This window comes from Triticum urartu, chromosome 5A (genome assembly GCF_056163025.1).
Source record: "Triticum urartu cultivar PI428250 chromosome 5A, HENAU_Tu73, whole genome shotgun sequence".
Classification (NCBI taxonomy): domain Eukaryota; kingdom Viridiplantae; phylum Streptophyta; class Magnoliopsida; order Poales; family Poaceae; genus Triticum; species Triticum urartu.
In genome coordinates, this window is record NC_141877.1 from 467,276,481 (window position 1) to 467,303,521 (window position 27,041).

Here is a 27,041-nt window from a genome sequence, read left to right on the forward strand (position 1 = left end):
CATGAAGAAAGCAATAGCAACATACTAAACGATCGTGTGCTAAGCTAACGGAATGGGTCATGTCAATCACATCATTCTCCTAATGATGTGATCCCGTTAATCAAATGACAACCCATGTCAATGGCTAGGAAACTTAACCATCTTTGATCAACGAGCTAGTCAAGTAGAGGCATACTAGTGACACTCTATTTGTCTATGTATTCACACATGTATTATGTTTCTGGTTAATACAATTCTAGCATGAATAATAAACATTTATCATGATATAAGGAAATAAATAATAACTTTATTATTGCCTCTAGGGCATATTACCTTTAGTTTAGTGTGCCATGCTTTACGACTTAGAATCGGGACTTCAACGACGTTTTGAACGTCATGGAGCATATGAGATGTTCTAGGAGTTGAACTTAATATTTCAAGCAAATGCGCGGATTGAGAGATATGAAGTCTCCAATAAGTTCTACAGCTGCAAAATGGAGGAGAATAGTTTTGTAAGTGAGCACATACTCAGAATGTCTGGGTACCACAATCACTTGACTCAGCTGTGAGTTAATATTCCGGTTGAGAGTGTCATTGACAGAGTTCTTCAATCACTGCCACCAAGCTACAAAAGCTTCGTGATGAACTATAATATGCAAGGGATGGATAAGATAATTCCCGAGCTCTTCGCGATGCTAAAGGCTGCGGAGGTAGAAATCAAGAAGGAGCATCAAGTGCTGATGGTCAACAAGACCACCAGTTTCAAGAAGAAGGGCAAAGGGAAGAAGGGGAACTACAAGAAGAACGACAAGCAACTTGCTGCTCAAGTGAAGAAGCCCAAGTCTGGACCTAAGCCTGAGACTAAGTGCTTCTACTGCAAAGGGACCGGTCACTAGAAGCGGAACTGCCCCAAGTATTTGGGGGATAAGAAGGATGGCAAAGTGAAAGGTATATTTGATATACATGTTATTGATGTGTACCTTACTAATACTCGCAGTAGCGCCTGGGTATTTGATACTCGTTCTGTTGCTAATATTTGCAACTCGAAACAGGGGCTACAGATTAAGAGAAGATTGGCTAAGGACGAGGTAACGATGCGCGTGGGAAATGGTTCCAAAGTCGATGTGATCGCCCTCGGCACACTACCTCTACATCTACCTTCAGGATTAGCTTTAGACCTGAGTAATTATTACTTGGTGCTAGAGTTAAGCATGAACATTATATCTGGATCTTGTTTGATGTGAGATGGTTATTCTTTTAAATCAGAGAATAATGGTTGTCCTATTTATACGAGTAATATCTTTTATGGTCATGCACCCTTGATGAGTGGTCTATTTTTACTAAATCTTGATAGTGGTGATACACATATTCATAGTATTGAAGCCAAAAGATATAAGTTTAATAATGATAGTGCAACTTATTTGTGACACTGCCGTTTAGGTCCTATTGGTGTAAAGCGCATGAAGAAACTCCATGCTGATGGGCTTTTGGAAACACTTTATTATGAATCACTTGATGCTTGCGAACCATGCCTCATGGGCAAGATGACTAAGACTCCATTCTCCGGAACAATGGAACGAGCAACAGACTTATTGGAAATAATACATACTGATGTATGCAGTCCGATGAGTGTTGATGCTCGTGGCGGGTATCATTATTTTCTGACCTTCACAGATGATTTGAGCAGATATGGGTATGTCTACTTGATGAAACATAAGTCTGAAACATTTGGAAAGTTCAAAGAATTTCAGAGTGAAGTGGAAAATCATCGTAACAAAAAAAATTAAGTTTCTACGATCTGATCGTGGAGGTGAATATTTGAGTTATGAGTTTGGTCTTCATTTGAAACAATGCGGAATAGTTTCGCAACTCGCGCCACCTGGAACACCACAGCGTAATGGTGTATCCAAACGTCGTAACCGCACTTTATTAGATATGGTGCGATCTATGATGTCTCTTACTGATTTACCGCTATCGTTTTGGGGTTATGCTTTAGAGATGGCTGCATTCACGTTAAGTAGGGCACCATCGAAATCCGTTGAGACGACACCATATGAACTATGGTTTGGCAAAAACCCAAGTTGTCGTTTCTTAAAGTTTGGGGCTGCTATGCTTATGTGAAAAAGCTTCAACCTGATAAGCTCGAACCCAAATCGGAGAAATGTGTCTTCATAGGATATCCAAAGGAGACTGTTTGGTACACCTTCTATCACAGATCCGAAGGCAAGATATTTGTTCCTAAGAATGGATCCTTTCTAGAGAAGGAGTTTCTCTCGAAAGAAGTGAGTGGGAGGAAAGTAGAACTTGATGAGGTAATTGTACCTGCTCCCTTATTGGAAAGTACTTCATCACAGAAATTAGTTCCAGTGATTCCTATACCAATTAGTGAGGAAGCTAATGACGATGATCATGAAACTTCTGATCAAGTTACTACCGAACCTCATAGGTCAACCAGAGTAAGATCCGCACCAGAGTGGTACAGTAATCCTGTTCTCGAGGTCATGTTACTTGACCATGACGAACCTACGAACTATGAGGAAGCGATGATGAGCCCAGATTCCGTGAAATGTCTTGATGCCATGAAATCTGAGATGGGATCCATGTATGAGAACAAAGTATGGACTTTGGTTGACTTGCCCGATGATCTGCAAGCCATAGATAATAAATGGATCTTCAATAAGAAGACTGATGTTGACGGTAATGTTACTGTCTACAAAGCTTGACTTGTTGTAAAAGGTTTTCGACAAGTTCAAGGAGTTGACTACGATGAGACCTTCTCACCCGTAGCGATGTTAAGTCCGTCCAAATCATGTTAGCAATTGCCGCATTTTACGATTATGAAATTTGGCAAATGGATGTCAAAACTGCATTCCTTAATGGATATCTTAAAGAAGAGTTGTATATGATGCAACTAGAAGGTTTTGTCGATCCAAAAGGTGCTAACAAAGTGTGTAAGCTCCAGCGATCCATTTATGGACTGGTGCAAGCATCTCGGAGTTGGAATATATGCTTTGATAGTGTGATCAAAGCATATGGTCTTATACAGACTTTTGGAGAAGCCTGTATTTACAAGAAAGAAGTGGGAGCTCTGTAGCATTTCTGATATTATATGTGGATGACATATTGTTGATTGGAAATAATACTGAATTTCTAAATAGCATAAAAGGATACTTTAATAAGAATTTTTCAATGAAAGACCTCGGTGAAGCTGCTTATATATTGGGCATCAAGATCTATAGAGATAGATCAAGACACTTAATTGGACTTTCACAAAGCACATACCTTGATAAAGTTTTGAAGAAGTTCAAAATGGATCAAGCAAAGAAAGGGTTCTTGCCTGTGTTACAAGGCGTGAAGCTGAGTCAGACTCAATGCCCGACCACTGCAGAAGATAGAGAGAAAATGAAAGTCATTCCCTATGCTTCGGCCATAGGTTCTATCATGTATGCAATCATGTGTACCAGACCAGATGTGTGCCTTGCTATTAGTTTAGCAGGGAGGTACCAAAGTAATCCAAGAGTGGATCACTGGACAGCAGTCAAGAACATCCTAAAATACCTGAAAAGGACTAAGGATATGTTTCTCGTTTATGGAGGCGACAAAGAGCTCGTCGTAAATGGTTACGTCGATGCAAGTTTTGACACTGATCCGGATGACTCAAAGTCACAGATCGGATATGTATTTTTATTAAATGGAGGAGCTGTAAGTTGGTGCAGTTCCAAGCAGAGTGTAGTGGCGGGATCTACGTGTGAAGCGGAGTACATAGCTGCTTCGGACGCAGCAAATGAAGGAGTCTGGATGAAGGAGTTCATATCCGATCTAGGTGTCATTCCTAGTGCATCAGGTCCAATGAAAATCTTTTGTGACAATACTGGTGTAATTGCCTTTGGAAAAGAATCCAGATTTCACAAGAGAACCAAGCACATCAAGAGACGCTTCAATTCCATCCGCGATCAAGTCAAGGAGGGAGACATAGAGATTTGCAACATACATATAGATCTGAATGTTGCAGACCCGTTGACTAAGCCTCTCTCACGAGCAAAACATGATCAGCACCAAGACACCATGGGTGTTAGAATCATTACAATGTAATCTAGATTATTGACTCTAGTGCAAGTGGGAGACTGAAGAAAATATGCCCTAGAGGCAATAATAAAGTTGTTATTTATATTTACTTATATCATGATAAATGTTTATTATTCATGCTAGAATTGTATTAACCGGAAACTTAGTACATGCATGAATACATAGACAAACAAAGTGTCACTAGTATGCCTCTACTTGACTAGCTCGTTAATCATAGATGGTTGTCGGGGGTTTGGTGCGACATATGCCAACGGATGGCTTATCATGGTGGGGGCGAGTAGTACGTCGCCGGTGCCTGGAAACGGATGAGGCGAAGGCATGCACGCCGGCGAATCTTACCCAGCTTCGGGGCTCTCCGGGGAGATAATACCCCTACTGCTGCTCCGCGGGGTCTCCGCATGATCACTATGGCATAGTGCTTACACAATTGCTCCTTGAGCTGTTTTCTAGTGGTAGGAGAGGGCAAGACTAGCTCTCTCTCCCTTCTATATGCTCTGGTCTAGAGCTAATGGGTTCCAACCCTTTGCATGGGTGCCCTGGGGGTTTATATAGGCCTACCCACCAGGGGTACAATGGTAATCCAGCTGGGCGCGGGCCCAGCCGTCAGTGTCTCTGGCCTCCGTCTTCTCTGCCGACCGCTGGGGCCCGCCGACTGGCCGGGTATGGAGCCGACAGGCCGCGTCCGCCGCGGGCGGGTCTTGCCGGCTGCTGATTACTATAGTCGTACTTCTGATGACGCAGGCTTGATCATGAGGTCGTGGCAACAGCCCCGCCGCCTGGCGGGCGATCACTATTGCCACTCCCCATCTCATCTTGATTAATGGCGCGTGGGCCCCGGGGGAGGGCTCGGCCGACTCCCCTGGGCCGACTCCCGACGGGTCCGAATGGTGGTTCTCCCATCGTCTCCCGAGGTCTCGCTGACTGGTGGGCCCCGCTGCCTCCAGGCCGTATAGACAAGTCGTCATGGGTGCAGGATTCGGCCCTGCGGTGCTGATGTCAGGGCCGGCATGGCAACAGTGCCACGCCGCACGGAGATCTTCCGGGGTACGGCGTGCTGTGGCCATGCCTGCCCTTGGTGAGGGGCGGGGGTGGGCTTTGCTGTAGCCACGCCCCTGCCTCATCCCCTTGGATGAGGTCATGGGGTTTGTTGGAGTCGCAGGCCGACTCCCCAAAGCCGGCTTCTCTGGAAGTCATCCCTGGAACTTGGCCGTGAGCGGGCAGTCGGCCGCTTGGCCGTCGACTCCTCAAGAGGCGGCTCTTTGTCCTAGGGTCTTGAGGGGCGCAGCCTGCCCCGATGTCTTGAAAGATTCTGGGACTTGGGTTGGCCTACCCGTGGCCCATTACTCCGATAGTAGTCCCCGAAGCTGGTGAGGCGCCGCGAACGATCGGCCGAGAAGCCTCAACAGTTTCTCTTTCCGGGTGCTCAACACATGGTCTTTGATTGACTTCTGCCGGGCCGACTAGAAGGAGTCGGACTAGCTCAACTCGGACTCACTCAATTCCGGATCTCTCAGTATTTCGAACGTCACGGCGGGATTTAAGTGGCGTGCTAGCTAAGCCTCCAGGCCGCCGCCCATTCTAGGCCTGTCACGCGAGGGCACATGGCTAGGCCGTCCTGCCAGTCTACGCGCGCGACGGGACAGGCCCATAGGCGGGGCCCGCCATTACCGCGCCTCGGCGCCCGAGCGGATCCGCTGCAGCCCCGGTGGACGGTTGGGATTCTCGTGGAGTTACTACACACAGTAACTTTATCGTGGATCATGGGGGTCGTGGGGTCATGGGCACAGTAAATCCCCACATCCGCCCCCTCGGCTTCGCAGCCCACAAGGCTATAAGTAGGGGGAAGAGGGGGGCACACGCGCCCCTCCTTCCCACTACTCCTCGTTCTCTTCCTTCTTGCTGCTCCTCGCTCTCCTCCTTCCTCTTCTCTTCTTTGCTCCTCCGTGCGCCCAAGCTCCGGCGAACGCTGCAGCGACAGCTCGCGATGAGTTCTTCCTCCGCCGCCGCGCCTCCCCCAGTGCGCTCCGGCACCTGGGACGGCTCCGAAGTTCATGAAGACCACATTGAGTTCCTCCGCCAGACCCGTCGGCTTCCCGGCGAGGATCGCGTGCAGGTGCGTCTTGCGCCGAAGGGGGAGATTTCCCCCGCACCGCAGGAGGGCGAGTGGGTCATCTTCCGCTCGCACTGCCTGCGCGGGCTGGGGCTGCCGGCGAGCAGTTTCTTCCGGTCCTTCCTGGAGTTCTATGGCCTCCAGCCGCACCACCTCACCCCCAACGCAGTGGTGCTGCTGTCCGCCTTCGTGGCCATGTGCGAAGGCTTGCTCGGAGTCCTCCCCACCCTCGAGCTCTGGGGGGAGTTCTTCTTCTCCAAGCTCGGCACCCAGGCTGCGGGCGTGCTGGCTCAGTGCAGCGCTTTCATCGTTGTGCGAAGGTCGGGGGCCGATAATCCCTTCCCCTCCATCTCGCTGGTCAAGTCGGTGAAGATGTGGCAGAGATCCTACTTCTACATCAAGAACGCCTCCATGAGGGGAGACTGGGTCAACTTGCCGGCTTTCGAAGCTGGCCCGCCGGCTGGGCGACTGCCCAACTGGTCGTACCGGGCCAAGTCGCTGACGCCTGCGGGAGCTGGCGCCATCACGCGACTCCGAGTGCTGACGCAGTCGGAGGGTCTGACTGGTCCGGATCTGCTGGCCGCCTTCGTTTCGCACCGAGTTCTCCCACTCCAAGGCTGCCCTCATATGATATGCTAGATGAGCGGATACCGCGACCCGAGTCGGATGTGCACCAAGGACATGCCTCACGAAGAGGTGGCCTTCATGGTGAACGACCTCTCGGACAGCAGGCTCCTGGAGGACTGGCGGTTCGGCAAGGATCCGTACTCCCGCGCCAACCCCCCGCCCGTGGTGAGTCGCCTTTCTTTTCTTTCTTTGGATTGTCTTCTTCTTGCCGAGTTTTGTTTTGACCAGTCGGCTTTGGTTAGAATCCCCTCCTTCACCCACCAGCTGGCACCTCGGGGCCGGCCCGTGAGTTCCTCGCCGACCGGGTGGAGAGCGACGTCGACGACCCCGATCTGGGGGCGGCGGCTCTGGAAGATGACGCCGAGGGAGGAGGAGGAACAGCGGGCGACTTCAGGCCTTCGGCCACTTTCACCGACTGGCCTGACGACGACGCCGAGGGAGAGGTCGCCCCTCGCCATCGGCCAGGAGCCAGCCAGCCTGGCGCGGGATCTTCTGCTGCGCCGGGCGCTCCAGGCGGCAGGAAGAAGCGCAGGGCTGTGCCGACCTTGTTTGGCAGTCGGCCGAAGAAGCCCAAGGGTTCGGCTGCGGCGACCCGGCGGGACGAGGCGGCCGCGAAGGCCATCCGCTTCCGTAAGGAAGTGAAGAAGCCGTCGTTGGTCTCCGTGTAAGTATTCTGTCTTCAAAGTTTTATTCTTTCTTTGTGATTTGTCTGAGTCTCTGCTTGCCCCTCTTGCTTCAGGGCTCCCCTCTCTCTTGGGAGGGTCACCGCCGCCTCCGTCATGGGGTCAGCGGAGACGTCCGCCACCACTCGGCGGATTGACCCCACTGCTGACCTCCGGGAGGCGACGGAGCGGAATGCGCAGGAGAAGCGCAACGAAGAAGAGGCCCTCCGCCTGGAGAAGGCGGAGGCCAACAGGGCGGAGGCCTCTGCTAAGAAAAAACTAGCGGAGGCCGAAGCCGCCGCCGCGGCGAAGCAGCAGGCTGAGGAAGCCGCACGCTGCCATTCGGCGGTGCTCGTCACCCCGTTGAACTCTGCGCCGCCGCCTCCAGAGTTCACGGGGCAGACCGGGGAACCGGCAGGGAGAACCCCGTCGTGGAGGGGGAGGGCGGCGACCCCTGTGCGCTGGATGCGAACGTTCCGCCGCCGCCTCCGCCGCCGTCTGAAGGTGCGCAGGGCGAGCATCCGGCGGGCCCTTCGGTGCCGCTGACCGAAGACGAGGCCGTGGCGAGGCTACTTCTCCAAGTCGGCTCGCCAACGCGCCGCCGTCTGGAGAAGGCGACGTCGGCGCCCCGCCCCTTGGAAGCCGGCGCTGCCAGCTCGGCGATCCCAGACGCCGAGGCGACGAGCGCCGCGCCCATTGGGTGGGTGCGAGGAGGCGGCACAGGGCCGCTAAACCAGGCGCTTCTGGACGTCCAGGCGAAGATTCGTGCCGAGGGCGACGCTCTCCAGAATTGCACCAAGGCGTACCTGGCATCGCGGGCAGCCGTCTGGGTATGTTTTTCCTTTTGGCCTTTGTTTTTCTTGTTCCTCTCTGCGGGGGCGCGCCAGCGCACCCACTGGGTGTAGTCCCCGAGTTTCGGGCTGGCTGCTGAGTAGACGGCCCGGAACTCCAATTGATGAACTTTGGGTATTAACTTTTTGTCTGAAATGTTCGTCGCAGGATTACCACAACCTCCGCGTCACTGCCTTCAACCGTAACATTGAAGAGCTGGGCAAGCGGACCGCCGGTCTGTCGGAGAGCCGGAGTAAGTCCCTTTCCTTCTTCGCGGGGGCGCGCTGGCGCACCCGCGGGCTGTAGTCCCCGAGATTCGGGCCGACTGCTGAGCAGTCGGGTCGGATCTCCCCGGCGTCCTTCTTTACTGGTGGCTTGACGCCTTCTTTCTTTCTTCTTCTTAGGGGCCAACGCTGTTCTTCAACAGCAGCTGAGCGACGCCAACTCCACTTTGCGCGCCAAAGAGGAGGAGTGCCGCAAGCTCGCCACGGAGCGCGATCTGCTGGTCACTCAATTAGCAGAGCAGAAGGAGCTGCTTGTGAAGTCGCAGAGGGAGGCGAAGGAGACGGAAACCGCCCTCTTGGCCGAGTTCGCGAGCGAGCGCTCCTCCTGGTTTGACAAGGAGGCGCTGATGACCTCCGGCTTCCACGAGATTGAAGACATCGTTGATGGTGAGCCTCTTTATTTTCTTTCTTCGAGCTGCCGACTCCTAGTTTTTGACTAGCTTCTTCGTTTCTTTGCATCTTTGCAGACTTCTTCCCTGGGCAGTCGCATGCCGCCATCCAAGCCATCGAGGCTGATCGTGAAGGTCGGAGGGCGGAGGGCGCAGAGATTGCCGCCGATGCCCCCCCGAACTCTTGACGAGCACATCCTGAGCATCGAGGCTCGCCTCCGGCCGGCTCACCGGATGCTGCGCCGGCTTCAGCGTGTCGGTGCCCAGGCGATTGCTGCCCTGTGGCCGGATATGCAGGCTCCGTGCACCCCCGGCCTGATGGCCGACTGGCTGGAGGTCGCGGTTGGTCGTCTTGAGGCCTGGAAGGGCTCTTCGGCCCGAGCTGGAGCGTGCCGGGCCTTGGAGTTCGTCAAGGCATGGTATCCGGGGCTGGACCTAGACCGGCTGGCCACGCTTCGGTCGGAGGCCCAGCCGGAGCTGGCGGCCGCGGAAGACGCCCTCGTCAAGCGTGCTGCGGCGATCGCCGAGTACACCGACACCAGCATCTTCGTCCCCGAGCGGTCTGAAGACGGCGAGGAGGTACCGCCGGAGTGGTTTGGGATGAACCCAGACTACGGCGAGGACTCGGCGGAGGTGATTGGCTCCAGCGTCGAGGAACAGGGCGAGGCGGAGGACGGAGGCGAGGCGGAGGCACTAGAAGATGGAGCAGACGGCCAGCCTCAGCTCGACCGTGCCTCCAGCAACGAGCCGCGTGCAACCGACCCGACTGCTGCCGGAGGCGATCAAGCTGAGACTAGCCAGCCGGCCACCCCGACGCCTGGCGCTGGCGCCTCCTCCGACCTTCGGAGTCCGTCTGCTGCTTCCTAATCTGCCGCTGTATCTTTGTTTTGTCTGCTTCGGTAGTCTTTGAAGAACTTGTTAATTCGCACAATTCCACCCGCGGGGTGTATTTTGAACCTCTACTCGAAAATTCGGCCAAGGGCCTATGTTATGTAAATACATTTATCTGAGTTCTATCTTTTCTTGCTCATTGCTCTTTTTGATTTTTTTCCTTTGCCGCTTTCTCTTAGTTGCCTGCCTTGCCAATCGGACAGCCGCTCTGCGGACTGTTGCTAGATCAAGTGCTTGGCTACTTTGGGAAAGTGAGTACTTAGCCGTTTTTAAGAGTCTTTGAGCAGGTTGGATAGAACGCGGCAATCCGACTATCTAAGAGTCGGTTTGCGAGAAAGGCTGGAAGCCGTCTTGAGCTATGTTCTATGCTTTGAGTCCTTAACCATTTTTCATGCGAACACCCATTCTACCTTACCTCTGCCCACCGTACAGTCGCTCTGCGAGCTGCGGCTTCTGACAGAAGACGGTTTAGGTGTTACACACTACTTGTCCGGCTGCAGGAAGCATTTCATAGTGCAAGGCGGCAAGTCCCCGGGCCGACTTGTTGAGCCCGGTGCCAAGCGGCACGACAAAGAGTATCATACTTGTAGGCATAATTTTTATCATACAGACAAAAGAGGGCAGTCCCCGAGCTCGTCTCGGGGGTCCCGAAGTCTTGGTACTTTAATACAAAACGTAGCGTCGTACATACTGCATCAACTGTAAAATCTTCAGAGGAGATTTGCATTCCATGGCCGCTCTGTCTCCTTGCCGGAGTCGTCCCTCTTGCGTGCTCGGGGCTTCTGAGCGTCGATCAGGTAGTAGGAATCGTTGCCCAGTACTTTGCTGATGATGAAAGGGCCTTCCCAAGGCGCCGACAGCTTGTGCTGGTAATGTTGCGGACGAACACTTCGGTGAAGTCGACCCAGCTGTTGATTCTGCGGGGCTTTAGGCTGTTTAGCCATGTCCGGGCCGTGCCCTGGAGCATGAGCGGAACGTACTTTACGGCGACACACTTGTTGCCGTTTGCTATGCTGACAGCCGTGGAGTAGTCGACTAGCCAGTCTTCCAGCTTCACGGAGCTGGTATACTTGGGCGTGTCTCTTGGGAGCGTGAACCCTCTGGGAAAGGGCTCGTCCCGAATGCGGGGCCCGAAACAAGGCGGACCCAGCTCGTCTTCTTCTTCCAGTGCTAAGGATCGGTGGAGTCGGTCGATCCGATGGCGGGCGTCGTTCTCTCCAACTCCCTCTCAGCGGCCAAGGTGGTCACCGAGAGTCGGATGGTCAACGGGCGGCGGGGAGACTCGCCTCTCCTTGCGGGGAGGGGGAGGCGGACAGTCGTCCCGTCGTTCCACTGCCCTTGGGCGGCCGTCTCGGTCGCGCTCTATGGTAATGCGAGTCCAACTGGGGCTGACAGTCGGCTCCTTGTCTCTTCTTCCCCGGCCGCCGCCAGTCGGCGTCCGAGACGTCGTGCCTTGATCTCGGTGAAGGTCGTCATTGGGCCGTTGAGGCGCCTTCGCGCGGCAGCCGGTCTCGTTTTGCGCGGCGGCCACGTCGAGAAGCCGCTGGACTCGCTCCATCATGAGGCAGCGTTCTTCGCCCTCGAAATTGTCCAGCTCGTCTGCCGCTGCCTGGGCGGCTCGGATGTTCTCCGCTGGTGTAGCGTACACAAGGCGGCTTGCCCCAAATAGGTTGGCGATGGCTACGCCGCGCTGCCGGACCGCGCCAAGTTGGCTGGGCCCCGCCGGGGCCAGCGAGCCGCCGACGGCGCGATCCATCTCCCGCTGGAAGGCTTCTGACAAGCGCCTCATGCTGGCCAGCTTCCTCGCGCCCTCACCGAGCTGAAGGCGGCGCGCCTCCAACGTCTCTGCATCAGCGTCTTCCGGAATGGGCGCAGTTAGGTCTTGCAGCGCCGCGCTGAGCGAGTCGTGCGCTCCTCCACCGGGGAGCTCGTCATGACTGATGACTAGCACCTCGGTGACGGTGCTTCCATTGCTCTCTGCGTGGGGGAGAGGTTCGTCGTAGACCACCACATTGGTGGGGAACGCGTCGAGCGACGCGGTGTCGGAGTCGACCAGCATCGGGTCGGTGGAGCCTACGGACTCCAAGTCTACGGCAGGCTCGCCGGAAACGTGGAGTTGATCGAGGAGGCCCGTGAGGAGGTTCTCGGGGCCGCCCGTGCCTGCGTTGGATGCAGGTTCGTCGGAGAGGCGGACCTCGCCGACGAGTTCGGCCAAGGAGCTGACCGCGCAGGCGATCTCAATGCCGCTTAGCGCATCGGCGCAAACTTCGTCTGGCGTGCCTGGCTGGCTGCGCTCGCTAGGGAGGAAAAGGGTTCCCGTCCAGAACAGATCTCCGGACGGCGGTGCACCAGGCCCCACGGTGGGCGCCAAATGTCGGGGGTTTGGTACGACATATGCCAACGGATGGCTTATCATGGTGGGGGCGAGTAGAACGTCGCCGGTGCCTGGAAAGGGGATGAGGCGAAGGCATGCACGCCGGCGAATCTTACCCAGCATCGGGGCTCTCCGGGGAGATAATACCCCTACTACTGCTCTGCGGGGTCTCCGCATGATCACTATGGCAAAGTGCTTACACGTTTGCTCCTTGAGCTATTTTCTGGTGGTAGGAGAGGGAAGGACTAGCTCTCTCCCTTCTATATGCTCTGGTCTAGAGCTAATGGGTTCCAACCCTTTGCACGGGTGCCCTGGGGGATTTATATAGGCCTACCCCCCGGGGGTACAATGGTAATCAGGCTGGGCGCGGGCCCAGCCGTCAGTGTCTCTGGCCTCCGTCTTCTCTGCCGACCGCTGGGCGGGGTACGGAGCCGACAGGCCGCGGGCGGGTCTTGCCGGCTGCTGATTACTATAGTCGTACTTCTGATGACGCAGGCTTGATCATGAGGTCGTGGCAACAGCCTCGCCGCCTGGCGGGCGATCACTGTTGCCACTCCCCATCTCATCTTGATTAATGGTGCGTGGGCCCCGGGGGAGGGCTCGGCCGACTCCCCCGGGCCGACTCCCGACGTGTCCGACTGGTGGTTCTTCCGCCGTCTCCCGAGGTCTCACTGACTAGTGGGCCCTGCTGCCTCCAGGCCGTACAGACAAGCCGTCGTGGGTGCAGGGTTCAGCCCTACAGTGCTGATGTCAGGGCCGGCATGGCAACAGTGCCACGCCGCACGGAGATCTTCCGGGGTACGGCGTGCTGTGGCCATGCCTGCCGTTGGTGAGGGGCGGGGGTGGGCTTTGCTGTAGCCACGCCCCTGCCTCGTCCCCTTTGATGAGGTCATGGGGTTTGTTGGAGTCGCAGGCCGACTCCCCAAAGCCGGCTTCTCTGGAAGTCGTCCCTGGGACTCGGCCGTGAGCGGGCAGTCGGCCGCCTGGCCGTCGACTCCTCAGTTGGCGGCTCTTTGTCCTGGGGTCTTGAGGGGCGCAGCCTGCCCTGATGTCTTGAAAGATTCTGGGACTCGGGTTGGCCTACCCGTGGCCCATTACTCCGACAATGGTTAAGTTTACTAACCATAGACATGAGTTGTCATTTGATTAACGAGATCACATCATTAGAGAATGATGTGATTGACATGACCCATCCGTTAGCTTAGCACTATGATCGTTTAGTTTTTTGCTATTGCTTTCTTCATGAATTATACATGTTCCTATGACTATGAGATTATGCAACTCCCAAATACCGGAGGAACACTTAGTGTGCTATCAAACGTCACACGTAACTGGGTGATTATAAAGATGCTCTACAGGTGTCTCCGATGGTGTTTGTTGAGTTGGCATAGATCGAGATTAGGATTTGTCACTCCGATTGTCGGAGAGGTATCTCTGGGCCCTCTCGGTAATGCACATCACTATGAGCCTTGCAAGCAATGTGACTAATGAGCTAGTTACAGAATGATGCATTACAGAACAAGTAAAGAGACTTGCCGGTAATGAGATTGAACTAGGTATGATGATACCGACGATCGAATCTCGGGCAACATACCGATGATAAAGGGAACAACGTATGTTGTTATGCGGTTTGACCAGTAAAGATCTTCGTAGAATATGTAGGAACCAATATGAGCATCCAGATTCCGCTATTGGTTATTGACCGGAGATGAGTCTCGGTCATGTCTACATAGTTCTCAAACTCGTAGGGTCCGCACGCTTAACGTTCGATGACGATATGTATTGTGAGTTATGTGATTTGATGTACCGAAGGTTGTTCGGAGTCCCGGATGTGATCACGGACATTACAAAGAGTCTCGAAATGGTCGAGACATGAAGATTGATATATTGGAAGGTTATGTTTGGACACCGGAAAGGTTTAGGATAGGTTCGGGCATTTTCCGGAGTACCGGGGGGTTGCCGGAACCCCCCGGGGGGGGGGGTTAATGGGCCTTCATGAGCTTTAGTGGAAGAGAGGAGGAGGCGGCCCAGAGGAGGGGCGCCCCCCCCAAACCCAATTCGAATTGGGGAGGGGGGTCGGCCCCCCTTTCCTTCTTCCCCTCTTCCCTTTCCTTCCCCTCCTAGTTAGACTAGGAAAGGGGGGGACCTACTCCTAGTAGGAGTAGGATTCCCCCCTTGGGTATGGTGCCCCCCTCCACAGATTTCCCCCTCCTCCACTCCTTTATATACGGGGGAGGGGGCACCCCATAGACACACAAGTTGATTTCTTAGCCGTGTATGGTGCCCCCCCCCCCCACAGATTTCCACCTCGGTCATATTGTCGTAGTGCTTAGGCGAAGCCCTGCGGCGGTAACTTCATCATCACCGTCAACACGCCATCGTACTGACGAAACTCTCCCTCGGTCTCAGCTGGATCTAGAGTTTGAGGGTCGTCACCAAGCTGAACGTGTGCAGATCGCGGAGGTGCCGTGCGTTCGGTACTTGATCGGTTGTATCGCGAAGATGTTCGACTACATCAACTACGTTACTTAACGATTCCGCTTTCGGTCTACGAGGGTACATAGACACACTCTCCCCTCTCGTTGCTATGCATCTCCTAGATAGATCTTGCGTGATTGTAGGAATTTTTTTGAAATACTGCGTTCCCCAACACCTTGAACGGCCCCAACATGCGCGGTGGCGCCGCCACAACTGTCGACTCTGCCACGGGGGAAGCCGAAGGAGCGGCAGGTCGGGCATGCCGGGGAAGCCGGGCATGGGCGCGGGGCGGGGGTTGGCGGCGGGCGCCCCTCCTTCAGGTCCGGCGGGTGCGGGGTAGGGCTTACCGGCGGGCGCCCCTCCTTCAGGTTCGGCGGGCACGGGCGGGGCTTGCCAATGGGCGCCCCTCCTTCAGGTCCGGCGACGCGGGGCGTGGCTTGCCGGCGTGCGTCCCTCCTTTAGGTCCGGCGGGTGCGGGGCGGGGCTTGCCGGCGGCCGCCCCTTCTTCATGTCCGGTGGAGCTTGCCGGCAGGATTGCGGATGGAGCCGGTGAGAAGTTTAGGGAGAGAAAAATTGAGGAAGAAGGAGGTGTGAGACAAACAAGTGCCCCCCCCCCCCGGTCCACCTCAGGACCAGTCTTTGCCATAGCAGCCCAGACAAACGGGTCCCACCCGTCAGTTTTGCTGTTAGACACGGCCCAATATCGAATCAGTGTGATTTGTTACTCATTTGATGAGTTGGTGGTCTTCTGTTATTTTTGGCAAAAGCAATAGTTTTCTGGTATCCAAGCCACAAATGTGGTGTCTTTGAGCAATTTACTCGATCAGGAGACGTGAATAGGTTTGATCTGCTAGTTTGGATCGATGTGCAATCGTGCGGCACGCGTGCGACCGGCGCACTCATTCGGCCGATTGGACGGTTACCATCATTTCCCTATTAGAATCCCCTCTCACATCATCAATTATAGTGGCACATCATATTTTTCACTTAGATGGATGATACTCTCACTATGGGAGGTAGCAATACAATCAACTAAAATCTAAGGATAAAACTAACCCACAAGCAACTCCTTCTGGATGAATTGCCTTGCTTTGCACACAAATGAGCCAACTCCTTGGCATCTAGAACTGTTAACATTCCCATGTACTCCCTCCATTCCCTTATGCAAGGTCACTTCATATTTTTATGTCTAACTTTGACCATTAATTTTACCAACAAAAATGAGTTATATACCACAATAAGTATTTCATTGGATGCACATTTCAAAGAACTTTCCGATGATATAATTTTGATGACATATAATCCATATTTTGTTGACTAAAATTATACGTCAAAGTTTTACACAAAAAACGAAGTGGCCTTGTATAAAAAAATGGAGGGAGTATCTCTTTGAGGATGACGCTAGCCTCCATTCTTCATAGTTCCATGAATTCCACAGATTAACATATCATCTCGCTGGTGCATGCATCCTCCTATGACATAATTTTTTGGTCATGCATCCTCCTCTGACATAATTTTTTGGTCCGCCGTGACATTCACTTTAATCACTACTCCCTCCGATCCATATTAATTGCTACGAACTTAGTACAAAGTTAGTACAACTTTGTGCTAACTTTGTGTTAATTAATTTGGGCGGGAGGGAGTACCGTTGTTGAAGAGCAGGAGAATGAAAATACCATGACCGGTATTCGTAGTAGGATAGTCGATACTCAACATACGTTAACTATGTTGATGGAGGTCATCATCATGTGAACTATATGTGTTTGTACGATCCATGTCTTTCTAATAGTATTATGGGATCCGTATCTATTTATATGTATGCAATATCAAAGTATTGTCGTTGAATCATCTACATTGTCATAATTTTTTTTTCTTTTCAAAATGGCCGTTCTACCAATTTAAAGATCATTGTCTTATAGTCAATTAGCATATAAACATATCTCATGGACGAGGGGCGTTGCAGACAATCCATGGCCAAATCTACATTAGTTATTTTAGTGAAACAACTTCCGGGGTTTTTTTTTGAGGGGGAACTTCCGGTTTTTCCACAGGTGGAAGTTGACAACTTTCTAACATCTCACGGCTCACAACAAATTTCACACAGTCTATAGCTCAACCAAACAGTCTTAGATGTGACATAGCCTATATGAGATTTAGCAAATTCGTTCGCTTTAATCACCAGCACTATTGTTCCCGGTAGCAACATAGTTACCCTGTGATTTCCTCCATGATCTGAGCCTCCGAAAGATAACCCTCTCCTTCAGGTGTCGCCGTAACAACCACCAATCGGTGATGAAATCTGATGAGAAGTAGCAGAGGTACCATCCCTGGAGGCGGTGGACGGCGTTGGGCATACACAGCGATCCGTGCCCAATCCAGCTTACCGCCGCGCGCGCGTAGGCGTTCGGGGTCAGCACGAGCTGCCAGACGAGCCTGGCCGCGCTCGACACCATGTTCGTCTCCACCAGGAACGGGACCTGGTGGATTATATAGGCTATCAATCAAGCATGGTTAATTTTATTATTTCTAGTGTTCGATGCACTATCTTGATTAAAGATGAATAGATCTAAAGAGAATGAATGTGTTTATATACATCAGCTGCTCACCTATGTACGCGAGTGATTTTTTCTTTTTCAAATGGAGGTAAAAGATTTACCTCATCGATTAATGAAAGAGTTGCCCATTTAATTAATGGAAAACGGAAAAAAAACCGTTACAAACTAACCACATGCGAACTACTTACTCATAGAGCATGCAACCTCATAAGCACAAGATCAGGTCACAACCATACCCAACATTCTGAACATGCAACGAGCTCCGACCCCACATTTCTACAACGCAAACGAGTGATTATGGGGATACCTGACATTGCACATCGATTCCTCTGCTCTTGTACTCCACGGAGAGGCTCCTGGAGAACTCAAGAACGTACCTGCAGGTCGGCAAGAACAGAGCATGTATTCTTCTTCTTTTCTTTTTTGATTTTTTTTAGTCTATTTTGATTGATGAAAGGAACAGATCATGTGTTTCAATTCAAGAATAACACGCGAAAGATGTGCGCGTCGTCGTTACCGCTTGGTGGCGACGTAGACGGAGTAGAGGGGGTAGGACGGGAGGCCGAACGATGACCCAGAGCCGATGTTCACGACGGCGCCCCTCCCTCGCCGCAGCATCCCCGGCAGCACCGCCGCCGTCACCTCCGTCAGGGCCAGCGCGTTCACCCGTATCATCCTCACCCACGCCTCCACGTCCACCTCGTGGAGGTACACCGCGCCCGGCTTCGCCACGCCCGCGTTGTTCACCAGCACCCCTACGTCCAGCCCCGCCACGGCTTCCCGGAGCCGCCGCATCGCCTCGTCGCCTGCATGCCCAAGATCGATCGACACGACACGACCGGTCAGGCAGTCGGTGCTCAGACGCATACGTACGCTATGTCTACGATCAACCTTTACACCTTGCGCGGTGGAGACGAGGGAGAAATCGAACAGCACGGTCTTGGTCTGCACGGCGGCGTGAGCCCTGGAGATCCTCTCGGAGATGTCCCCGAGCTTGGGCGGGTCGCGGCCGACGAGGACGAGGTTGAGGCCCCTCTCCGCGAGCTCCAGGGCCATGGAGCGCCCGATGCCGGACCTTGGGCCGGTGACGACGGCCCAGGCGCCGTACCGGCGGCGCAGGTCAATGGGCCGGCGGAGGAAGACCGAGAAGTAGGCGATGAGGCGGAAGCTGATGGCAACGACATGGAGAGCGCCAAGCGAGGCCAGCGAGAAGAACCACACCGGCACGGCCATCTCGTGGACGCGGTGCGTCTCTGGTACCTGCAAATGCGGTTGAGCAACGAAGGCAGTGTGTGTGCTCATGCTCATGCATCGCGAGCGGCTTGGTATATAACATCCAAGAAAATACCGGAGAATAAACTTGTGCTTTAAAACACGTGATCAGAGCGAACCAACCTGTAGTTGGATGGTTAGAGGGGCCATGATATAAGCAATGCTACATCCACGCAAAGCTACGTAAGGTTTACGTAATGCTGCTGATTTGGCCAATTTTAATTGGAAGAAGGGAAAGGAGGGGGCCCCACACCCATGAAAATCAGGGGAGGAGAGAATTAGAGGGAAGGTTATGTAGGATCACGTAACAGGTTTACGTAGATGTAGTATTATTGGCCACCTCTAGAAATCATCTCTCCCACCAGAAAATTTGCTGCTATTTGCCGCTATTGCCCGCTATGGCGGCCGCTATAGCTGCTGGGAGAGGCCGCCATGAAATAGTTTCTCCCATGATTTTAATCTATGATTTGGATAGCTCAGGTGACTCAAGCAGCTTAAAAAACCTCAAGGAGAATCCCCTGGTGGAGTCCTGGTGATGGTGTAAATGGTTCCTTACTGCAGCGATGCTTCTCTCGATGTGGGTTGTTCTCCTCAACGACAACTCATCGGTGTTAAGGGCTTATTATTTTTCTGTCTTGCAAAGTTTGTTATTTGAAACTACAATTGTATCTTCTTACCTGAGTAAAGCAGTTTATTCTAAAAAGACCAATCTTAGAGAAAAGAATAATTGGATTTTGCTAATCCCAGTTGACAATGAATTACTTAGTTGTCGGCAGACGTCAAGGACCATTTATCCAGTGTTGAGATACATGCACGATTCAATGTTAGTTTGAACTTTGAGAGGAAAAAGATACATTTCCCCCCCACCGGATGAACAAAATGTTATAGCACGGTGAACATTATTCTAGATATGCATGAGGTATATTAAGACAATATTACCGCCTTTTACACTTGATGAGCATATTCTTCTTCTAATACATCGTCGTGCATAGCTTTTGCATGTTCGCAAGAAAAGAAAAGACTCCAGTTAGAATCCTGGAGCAATTATAGTTCAAAAATAAACTAGAACATATGGTTTTTGTAGTAATAGTCTTACGTAGGGACAATTTTATGTTGAACTTTTTAAATCTGCTTGATTTTTTAAGTCAATTGAGAAATTGTTATTTTTAAATCAACTGAGACAAATGCTTTCTAAAAATGTGCTTATCACAGAGCTAAATATACTTGCACTAATTTGAAGCCGGGGAAGAAAATTACGCATTGATCCCTTGTGGAGTTGTGGTATGGGTGGAGTTTCATGGGATAGTCATTCAGTAGGACTATTTTCAGGCTTAACTAGAAAACCATTCTGAAGAATACTGTCACACAAGTTATCGAAATTGCTCCACACATGATGATTTTGCCCGATCTGAAAATCCACCGGCCGGTACCCTGCTCATTCATGCGCATGTCCGGCTGGATGTATGTGTCGTCTGTGAATAGTTGAATTCTGTCATCCGCTTAGCACTGCTGCACAAGTTATTCCTCGACGTGATGTCCTTTTCTATGCAAATTGTCGGGTGGTTGGTGCGACATATGCCAATGGATGGCTTATCATTGTGGGAGCCAATAAAACATCGCCGGTGCCTGAAAACAGGATAAGGCGAAGACATACACGCCGGTGAATCTTACCCAGCTTCAGGGCTCTCCGTGGAGATAACACCCCTAATGCTGCTCTGCGGGGTCTCCGCATGATCACTAGCTCGAAGGGTAGCTACAGAATGCTCCTTGAACTGTTCGGAGAAAGGATGAAGGAGGGCCAGGCTAGCCCGCTCCTCTTCTCCTTGTGGTGTCTAAAATCTATCCAAAGAGCGATCTCCCCTGCATGGGAACCCTGGGGGGTTTATATAGGCCTACCCCCCAGGGGTACAATGGTAATCCGGCTAGGCGTGGGCCCCAGCCGTCTGTGTCTACGCCCGCCGACTTCTCCGCCGACTGGTGGGGCCCGCCGACTGGTGGGCCCGCCGGCTGCCGACCCTTTGGTCGACAGGCCGGCCCCACCGCCCGGGGGTCTTGTCGGGGGCTGGTTACTGTTACCTTGCCCCTGGTGACGATGGCTTTGTCGTGGTAAGCATGGCTACAGTGCCGCCGCGAGGTGGCTCATCACTGTAGCCTTACCTTCTCTTGTCTCCTTAATGAAGCACCTCCTTGGAGGGAGAAAGTTGGCCGGCTATTGGAAGCCGGCCATACCCCTGGCCGGCTGCGGGAAGCCCGGCCGCTTTTAGGATCTCCCTGGCCAAGGGGGCCCGCCACCCACGGGTCGTACTGGCCGTTCGCCGTGGGTGACGTCACGATCATCGTGGCAACAGTGACGCGCCGGACGGGATGGCCGCCTCGTACAGTGCACTATGGTCAGGCGTGCGCCGGGATTCGGGGGTGGCAGGCTTTACTGTAGCCACGCCCCGTCTTGTCGCCGTTATGTGGGTGCAGATTCTGAGGGCAAGATCTTAGCCGCCTGCTGAGGGGCCGGCTCCCGGGAGTCGGCCCTTTTATGGCCGGCTTCTGGAAGTCGGCCTTCTCGTGGTCTTGTTTCTCAAAGATTTCAGGGCTGGGCCGCCTTCGCGCAGCCGGCTTGAGAGGTAGCCGGCTAGGGGAAGGCGGGTGTCGGTGTCAAAACCGGCGGATCTTGGGTAAGGGGTCCCAAACTATGCGTTTAGGCCGGATGGTAACAGGAGGCAAGGGACACGAAGTTTTACCCAGGTTCGGGCCCTCTCGATGGAGGTAAAACCCTACATCCTGCTTGATTAATATTGATGATATGGGTAGTACAAGAGTAGATCTACCACGAGATCGGAGAGGCTAAACCCTAGAAGCTAGCCTATGGTATGATTGTTGTTCCGTATGTTGTCCTACGGACTAAAACCCTTCGATTTATATAGACACCGGAGAGGGTTAGGGTTACACAAAGTCGGTTACAATGGTAGGAGATCTGCATATCCGTATCGCCAAGCTTGCCTTCCACGCCAAGGAAAATCCCTTCCGGACACGGGACAAAGTCTTCAATCTTGTATTTTCATAGTCCAGGAGTCCGGCTGAAGGTATAGTCCGGCCATCTGGACACCCCCTAATCCAGGACTCCCTCAGTAGCCCCTGAACCAGGCTTCAATGACGACGAGTCCGGCGCGCAGATTGTCTTCGGCATTGCAAGGCGGGTTCCTCCTCCAAGTACTTCATAGAAGATTTTGAACATAAAGATAGTGTCCGGCTCTGCAAAATAAGTTTCCACATATTGCCATAGAGAGAATAATATTTACACAAATCTAATCTGCTGACGTATTCCGTAGTGTGACACACCACGGCCAAGCCTTTATCCGAGTCGTTTTATTATCCCACCTCAGCACATCATGCGAGGCAGTTTCCTTGGCACGTCTTGTTAAAGCAGAGATCGTGTCCCCTTATTCCGGGATTCTCATCAATACGGGCGTAGGTCACCCAACCGCTTCTAGGACTCCTAGATTATAGGCAAGTCCAAACGGACACGGAGAGGACGCTTGATATTCACCCTCTTTATAAAGGGACAAGGCTTTTATTTTTCCCTCCCATGCTCAATCGAATCCTTCCCCCACCTCAAGCTCAAACGCCCGAAGTTCAGGTCAGGTGCTCCGAACCTTCAGTCATGTCCGGATCTAGCCTTCAAGGCCGATGGGTGCCTTCCTCCGTCACGGAAGAAGACATCAAAAAGTTGAGGGAGGCCAGATATCTAACCGCCGAGATTTTGCATCGGCTGCCTCCCCGAGGGCAGGCCGTCCCCACCCCTGAACCCAACGAGAACGTCGTGTTCGTCTCCCACTTCCTCCGAGGTCTAGGCCTTGCTCTGGATCCTTTCGTCAGAGGTTTGATGTTTTATTACGGGCTAGACTTCCATGATCTAGCTCCGGACTCCTTTCTTCATATCACGACATTTATTGTCGTGTGCGAGGCCTTCCTCCGGGTTACCCCTCACTTTGTCCTATGGCTCAAGACCTTTGAAGTAAAGCCGAAGATGATCGAGGGGAAACATGCAGCGTGTGGAGGTGCCTCAATACGCAAGATGACAGGAGCTCTGTGGCCCAAAGGTTCCATCCCAGAGGTGTCTGAATTGTGGCAACAGGAGTGGTTCTACATCACGACTCCTAGAAGTGCCAAGTGGGCGGCCGCCCCTGTTTTCCGCTCGGGCCCTCCACCACAACTGATGTCATGGATCAGCAGAGGTCTGAGCTGGGGTCCAGCCAAGGACATGCCTATACTGCAAAGCCGCATTCGAGATCTCTTCAATGGAGATTTCAGTTTGGTTGCGGTAATACAAGTTATGCTGGTTCGTCAAGTCTAGCCTTGCAAACGCTGGCCTCTTCGCCTGTGGGAGTTCAATCCCGAGGGACCGCGTGTCATTCAAAATTTTCTCGGCCTGACGCACGAGGAGATGTACAAGTCATTCTTTGGACCTCAGCTGGAGTGTCCGGAAATCACCGAGGACGTGGTCCTGAGTAGTAACCGCGCCGCCGAACAGGTAAGGCATCTTCCGGCCGAACATACTATCTCTCCTTTGTTACGAAGTTATTTCTGAGAGTTCGCTTTTTGACCAGGACTGGCTAACAAAGGCGAAGTTTATTCGGTGTTCGGCCCCCCTCCCTGAGGGTTTGGAAAATCCGGTATTGGAAAAGATGCTCCAGACCGCACCTTGCCCGGAGCCCTTGAAGGAAGATACTGTGGAGGATAATACGGGCGGACGCGGGCCCCCAACGCTGCCCATTCTAACCGAGGGAGCGAGCGTCTCCATGAAGGAAGACGACCAGAAGAGGAAAAGGACTGCGCCCGGGGATTCGGAAGTCGAAGCTTCCAAACGGGAGAAGAAGTCTCCCACAGAGGGTCCTACCTTGGGGGGCGCTCTTGCCGCACAAAGTCCGCGGGGGGATCAATTCTCCCGCGAGTCGTAAGTGACCCGAAATACTTTAATAGTACAGATATGCCATCTTTTTCTTCTGAGAGAATAACCACCGCATATATTTTTGCAGTTCGGGCCTTAGCCCCTCTCAAATGAGCTCCTCTTCGGGGGATCTTCTTTCAGAGATGATGGAGAGCGAAACGCCTCCTCCAGACTCCTCTGCTCCGGAAGCGGGCGACCCTGAAGTGTCGTCGCGGAGGGCCTCTCCGAGTCCGGTGAGGCTGGAAGATAATCCCATTGACCCCCGAAGCTCCCAGCGTCCATCTCCCGAAGAGAGCAGACAAAAGAGTCCGGCACCGTCTAGTGTGCGATCGAATGTTCTGAGGGAGTTGGTGGGGCGAGCGGCCATCTCAGATGAACACCGTGTGCTGATGAATACGGTGATGGAGAGAATATCATCCGCCGAAAGTGGATTGCATGAAGCTTTTATGAGTCTACTGACAGGCTTTGAGGTACGTAAAAGAATGTATGATAGTCCTGCACATGCTAGGTGTGCCCTGTGTAGATAGTAGCCCCTGAGACTCTGGTTGTCGTTGGAAACGACGACGAACAGAGGATCATATTCCCAGGTAATAACCATACTGCCTCTATGTGCAGGTGATGGAAGCTCCGGTGGCTAGCCGGACTAGCGAGTTTGCCCATTTAGAACGGCAGTTGGATGCAGCAGACGCCGACATCGAGCTTGCTAACAAAAGGCTTGACGAGGCATAGGGTAAGTGTCATTATCTGGTAAACGCCACAATAGGAAGAGTAGCATGATGCCAACATCTTTAATATGTTGTGACTGCAGATGGAGCTGCCACTGTTGAAGCCTTGCGAGCAGAACTTGCCGAGCCAAGGAACAAGCGAGGTTGGGTAATGCGGCTGCTTTGAAGGCGGCCGAAGAGTTGCAAGCCGAGAAGGCCGCGTATGGCGAGAGCCGAGACAAGATGGCCAAGATGGCCATAGAATTAAAAGCCGCCGCCGACCGTTGCCAGGTTCTTGAAAAGGAAAACCAAGCGAAGGCATCGGACCTTGAGAAGGCTGCTGCGATGAAAAAAGACCTCCGCTTTGCTATGAGGGCAAAGAAGGAGGAGCTGCGGGAAGCCGAGGATATTGTAGCTGGGAAATCCTTTATGTTGCGGAGGAAGTTCGGAGATCCACGGTATGCCCCTCTGGATCGGCTGTGGAGTTCGGAGGATGTGTATATGGATTTGACGGCGAGCGCTGCCGATGCGGCCAAGTACTTCCAGGGTCAGACGGACCATGAAGTAGACCAGTTGTTTTGGAGACAATTCTATTCTCCTGAGCGTCCACTCTCGTTGACTGACCAATTAGCCGAATGGGCCGAACTAAATAGGTTGTCCGGACTCTCCATGAGGTCTGTTGTGGATCAGCTATGGACGGAAAGGTCAAAACCGAACAGCTATTTCAGCTTGGTGCAGAATTTCCTTGACGTGGTGCCGCGCATTAATGCGATGAAGAGGTCGGCGTGCATAGAGGGCGCACGGATGGCCTTTGCCCGTGTTAAGGCATACTGGGCGGAGATGGATGCTACCAATGTTGCAGCGCGGGATTCGGCTATAGGTCGAAAGGCTACTGAGCACTACTTTGAAGAAGTTCTTGAGGGTGCCCGTTTGATAGAGACCCAGTGCTCAAAAAATATTATGTTTGAGTGATATGTAATCTCATTGTAAGCGAAATGCTTTCATAAATTTTTATAAGGCTATTTTTATACTTTTGCCTGAAAGTAATATGATGCCTCCTGGGCGGCCGTTTATGTATACATGTGTATAACCTGAAAGATTGCAGTCGTCGGCTTCAACCCCCACACATATAATGCAGAGGTGCTCGCAAAGACACGCGTTCACACTTAACCCAACGTCTTGGTCCTATTAAGGAGGTGATAGCGGAGCGAGCGAGGCAACCGGACTATAATGCTTTAGCACTTTCACTTAGCCATAGGAGTTTGACAGTGGGGCTACTAGATAGCCCCTGGTGGCTCTGCACTCTCCCAATTCCGGGGTGCGTACATGCCTGGCCGGAAAAGGCCCTTCGTTAAGGCGGAGGAATTCTAACATTCCCACAGGTCATCGAGTGGTTGACCAGTCTCACGCTATATCATGACAATTAGTTTTCGGCTTTCTCTACTAAGGTGCTCGTCCGGATGAACCAGGGCACAATCGCAGTAGTTCTCCTGGTGCTACCTTAGCTGGTAAAGCGGAACGTAAGGCACCAAAACACAGGAGCCGGGAAAACCCAACATTTGACCAAAGACAATGATTCGGAGTTGATGCATATAGGGCCAAACTCGCGACGCCGAACACTCCCTAAGGTATTCGGTCTTTGTGGTATAAACCGGGCCTAAATAATGGCCTTTGTAAGAAGCCCCTTGTGTCCAGGTACGTGCATTGTTCTGGCGTGGCCACATGCCAAGACGTCAGCATCCTTCTCAATGGTGGATATATATCAACAAGAGACAGTAAAAAAGGTTTACGCAGGGTCTTAATCTAAAAAGAATCCTTGGAGCGGGTCCCTGCTGCACGTCTGCGCCTGTGTCTCCGTTGTGCCGTATCCTGGACGGGTGTAGCATGATGATCGTCTGTAAAATAGAGGAATTTAAGTGAAAAAGTTGTCGTGCAAAAAGATAGTTTTTAAAGAAACCATGTATAATTCAAGATGATAAGAAATTGCCACTTGTCTGCGCGCGTTGAGCCCCTTGTATTGACAAATAGGGGTGTGACCACTTATTCGGTATAAATAGCGGCGCCGGACTTGATTGGTTGTGTCTAAGGTCTTGATGACCTATTTGGATGCTTTCACTGGTCCGGGCGCCTTTAGTGTGCGGTTGCCAAGGCAGCCGCACTCTCTTCGGCGCACAGAGATTGCTTGATATTTCCGTTCACTGAAATGATGCCACGTGTACCGGGCATCTTGAGTGTGAGGGAGGCGTAGTGTGGTATTGCATTAAAGCGAGCGAAAGCTTCGCGTCCGAGCAGTGCTTGATAGCCACATTGAAACGGAGCGATGTGGAAGGTTAAATGCTCGTGACGGAAGTTATCGGGGGAGCCGAATATAACCTGTAGTAGGAGGGAGCCCGTACAACGAGCCCCTGGGCTTGGCGTTACTCCTTTAAAGGTAGTATTGCTATGGCGAATTTGTGTTGGGTCTAACCCCATCCCGCGGATTGTATCCTGATATATTAAGTTTAGGCTGCTGCCGCCGTCCATCAGGACTCGTGTGAAGTGATATCCGCCAATTATTGGGTCTAATACCAGGGCAGCCCATCCTGCGTGTTGGATACTTGCTGAGTAATCGCGATGGTCGAAAGTGATTGGTTGAGACGACCAGTGGCAGGACTTCGCGGTGACAGGCACTTGGGTATATTTTCCTGGGAGTGTCGTGTTGTCTTTTCCCTTGATCACGTGTAACACATTTACTGTTTTGACTTCTGGTGGAAAACTCTTTTGTTCCGCCATGTCTTGCTTGGGAGGCTCGTCCTCGTCTTCACTTGGTGTATCCTCCCCCTTATGTATGGCGTTGAGCTTGCCGGACTGCTTGAAG

General features: G+C 52.5%; 1 protein-coding gene across 1 annotated transcript; it reads right to left on the reverse strand.

Annotated features, from left to right (window-relative positions):
* Positions 1 to 16,828: 16,828 nt before the first annotated feature.
* LOC125507136 (very-long-chain 3-oxoacyl-CoA reductase 1-like) lies at positions 16,829 to 18,574 on the reverse strand. The gene is made up of 4 exons (XM_048671818.2): positions 18,166 to 18,574; positions 17,784 to 18,072; positions 17,574 to 17,643; positions 16,829 to 17,188 (listed from the first exon to the last, which is right to left on the reverse strand). The coding sequence occupies exons 1-4, from the start codon at positions 18,572 to 18,574 to the stop codon at positions 16,883 to 16,885; spliced, it is 1,074 nt and encodes a 357-aa protein (XP_048527775.2). The 3' UTR covers positions 16,829 to 16,882.
* Positions 18,575 to 27,041: the final 8,467 nt, after the last annotated feature.

What these genes read in the sequence shown, in the direction of transcription:
- LOC125507136 (XM_048671818.2), bottom strand. Translation starts at nt 18,574, where the DNA reads ATGAGCATGAGCACACACACTGCCTTCGTTGCTCAACCGCATTTGCAG. An exon ending in GTCTACGTCGCCACCAAGCG is followed by an intron (nt 17,644 to 17,783) that starts GTAACGACGACG and finishes GCCGACCTGCAG; the next exon opens with GTACGTTCTTGAGTTCTCCA. An exon ending in GAATCGATGTGCAATGTCAG is followed by an intron (nt 17,189 to 17,573) that starts GTATCCCCATAA and finishes ATAATCCACCAG; the next exon opens with GTCCCGTTCCTGGTGGAGAC.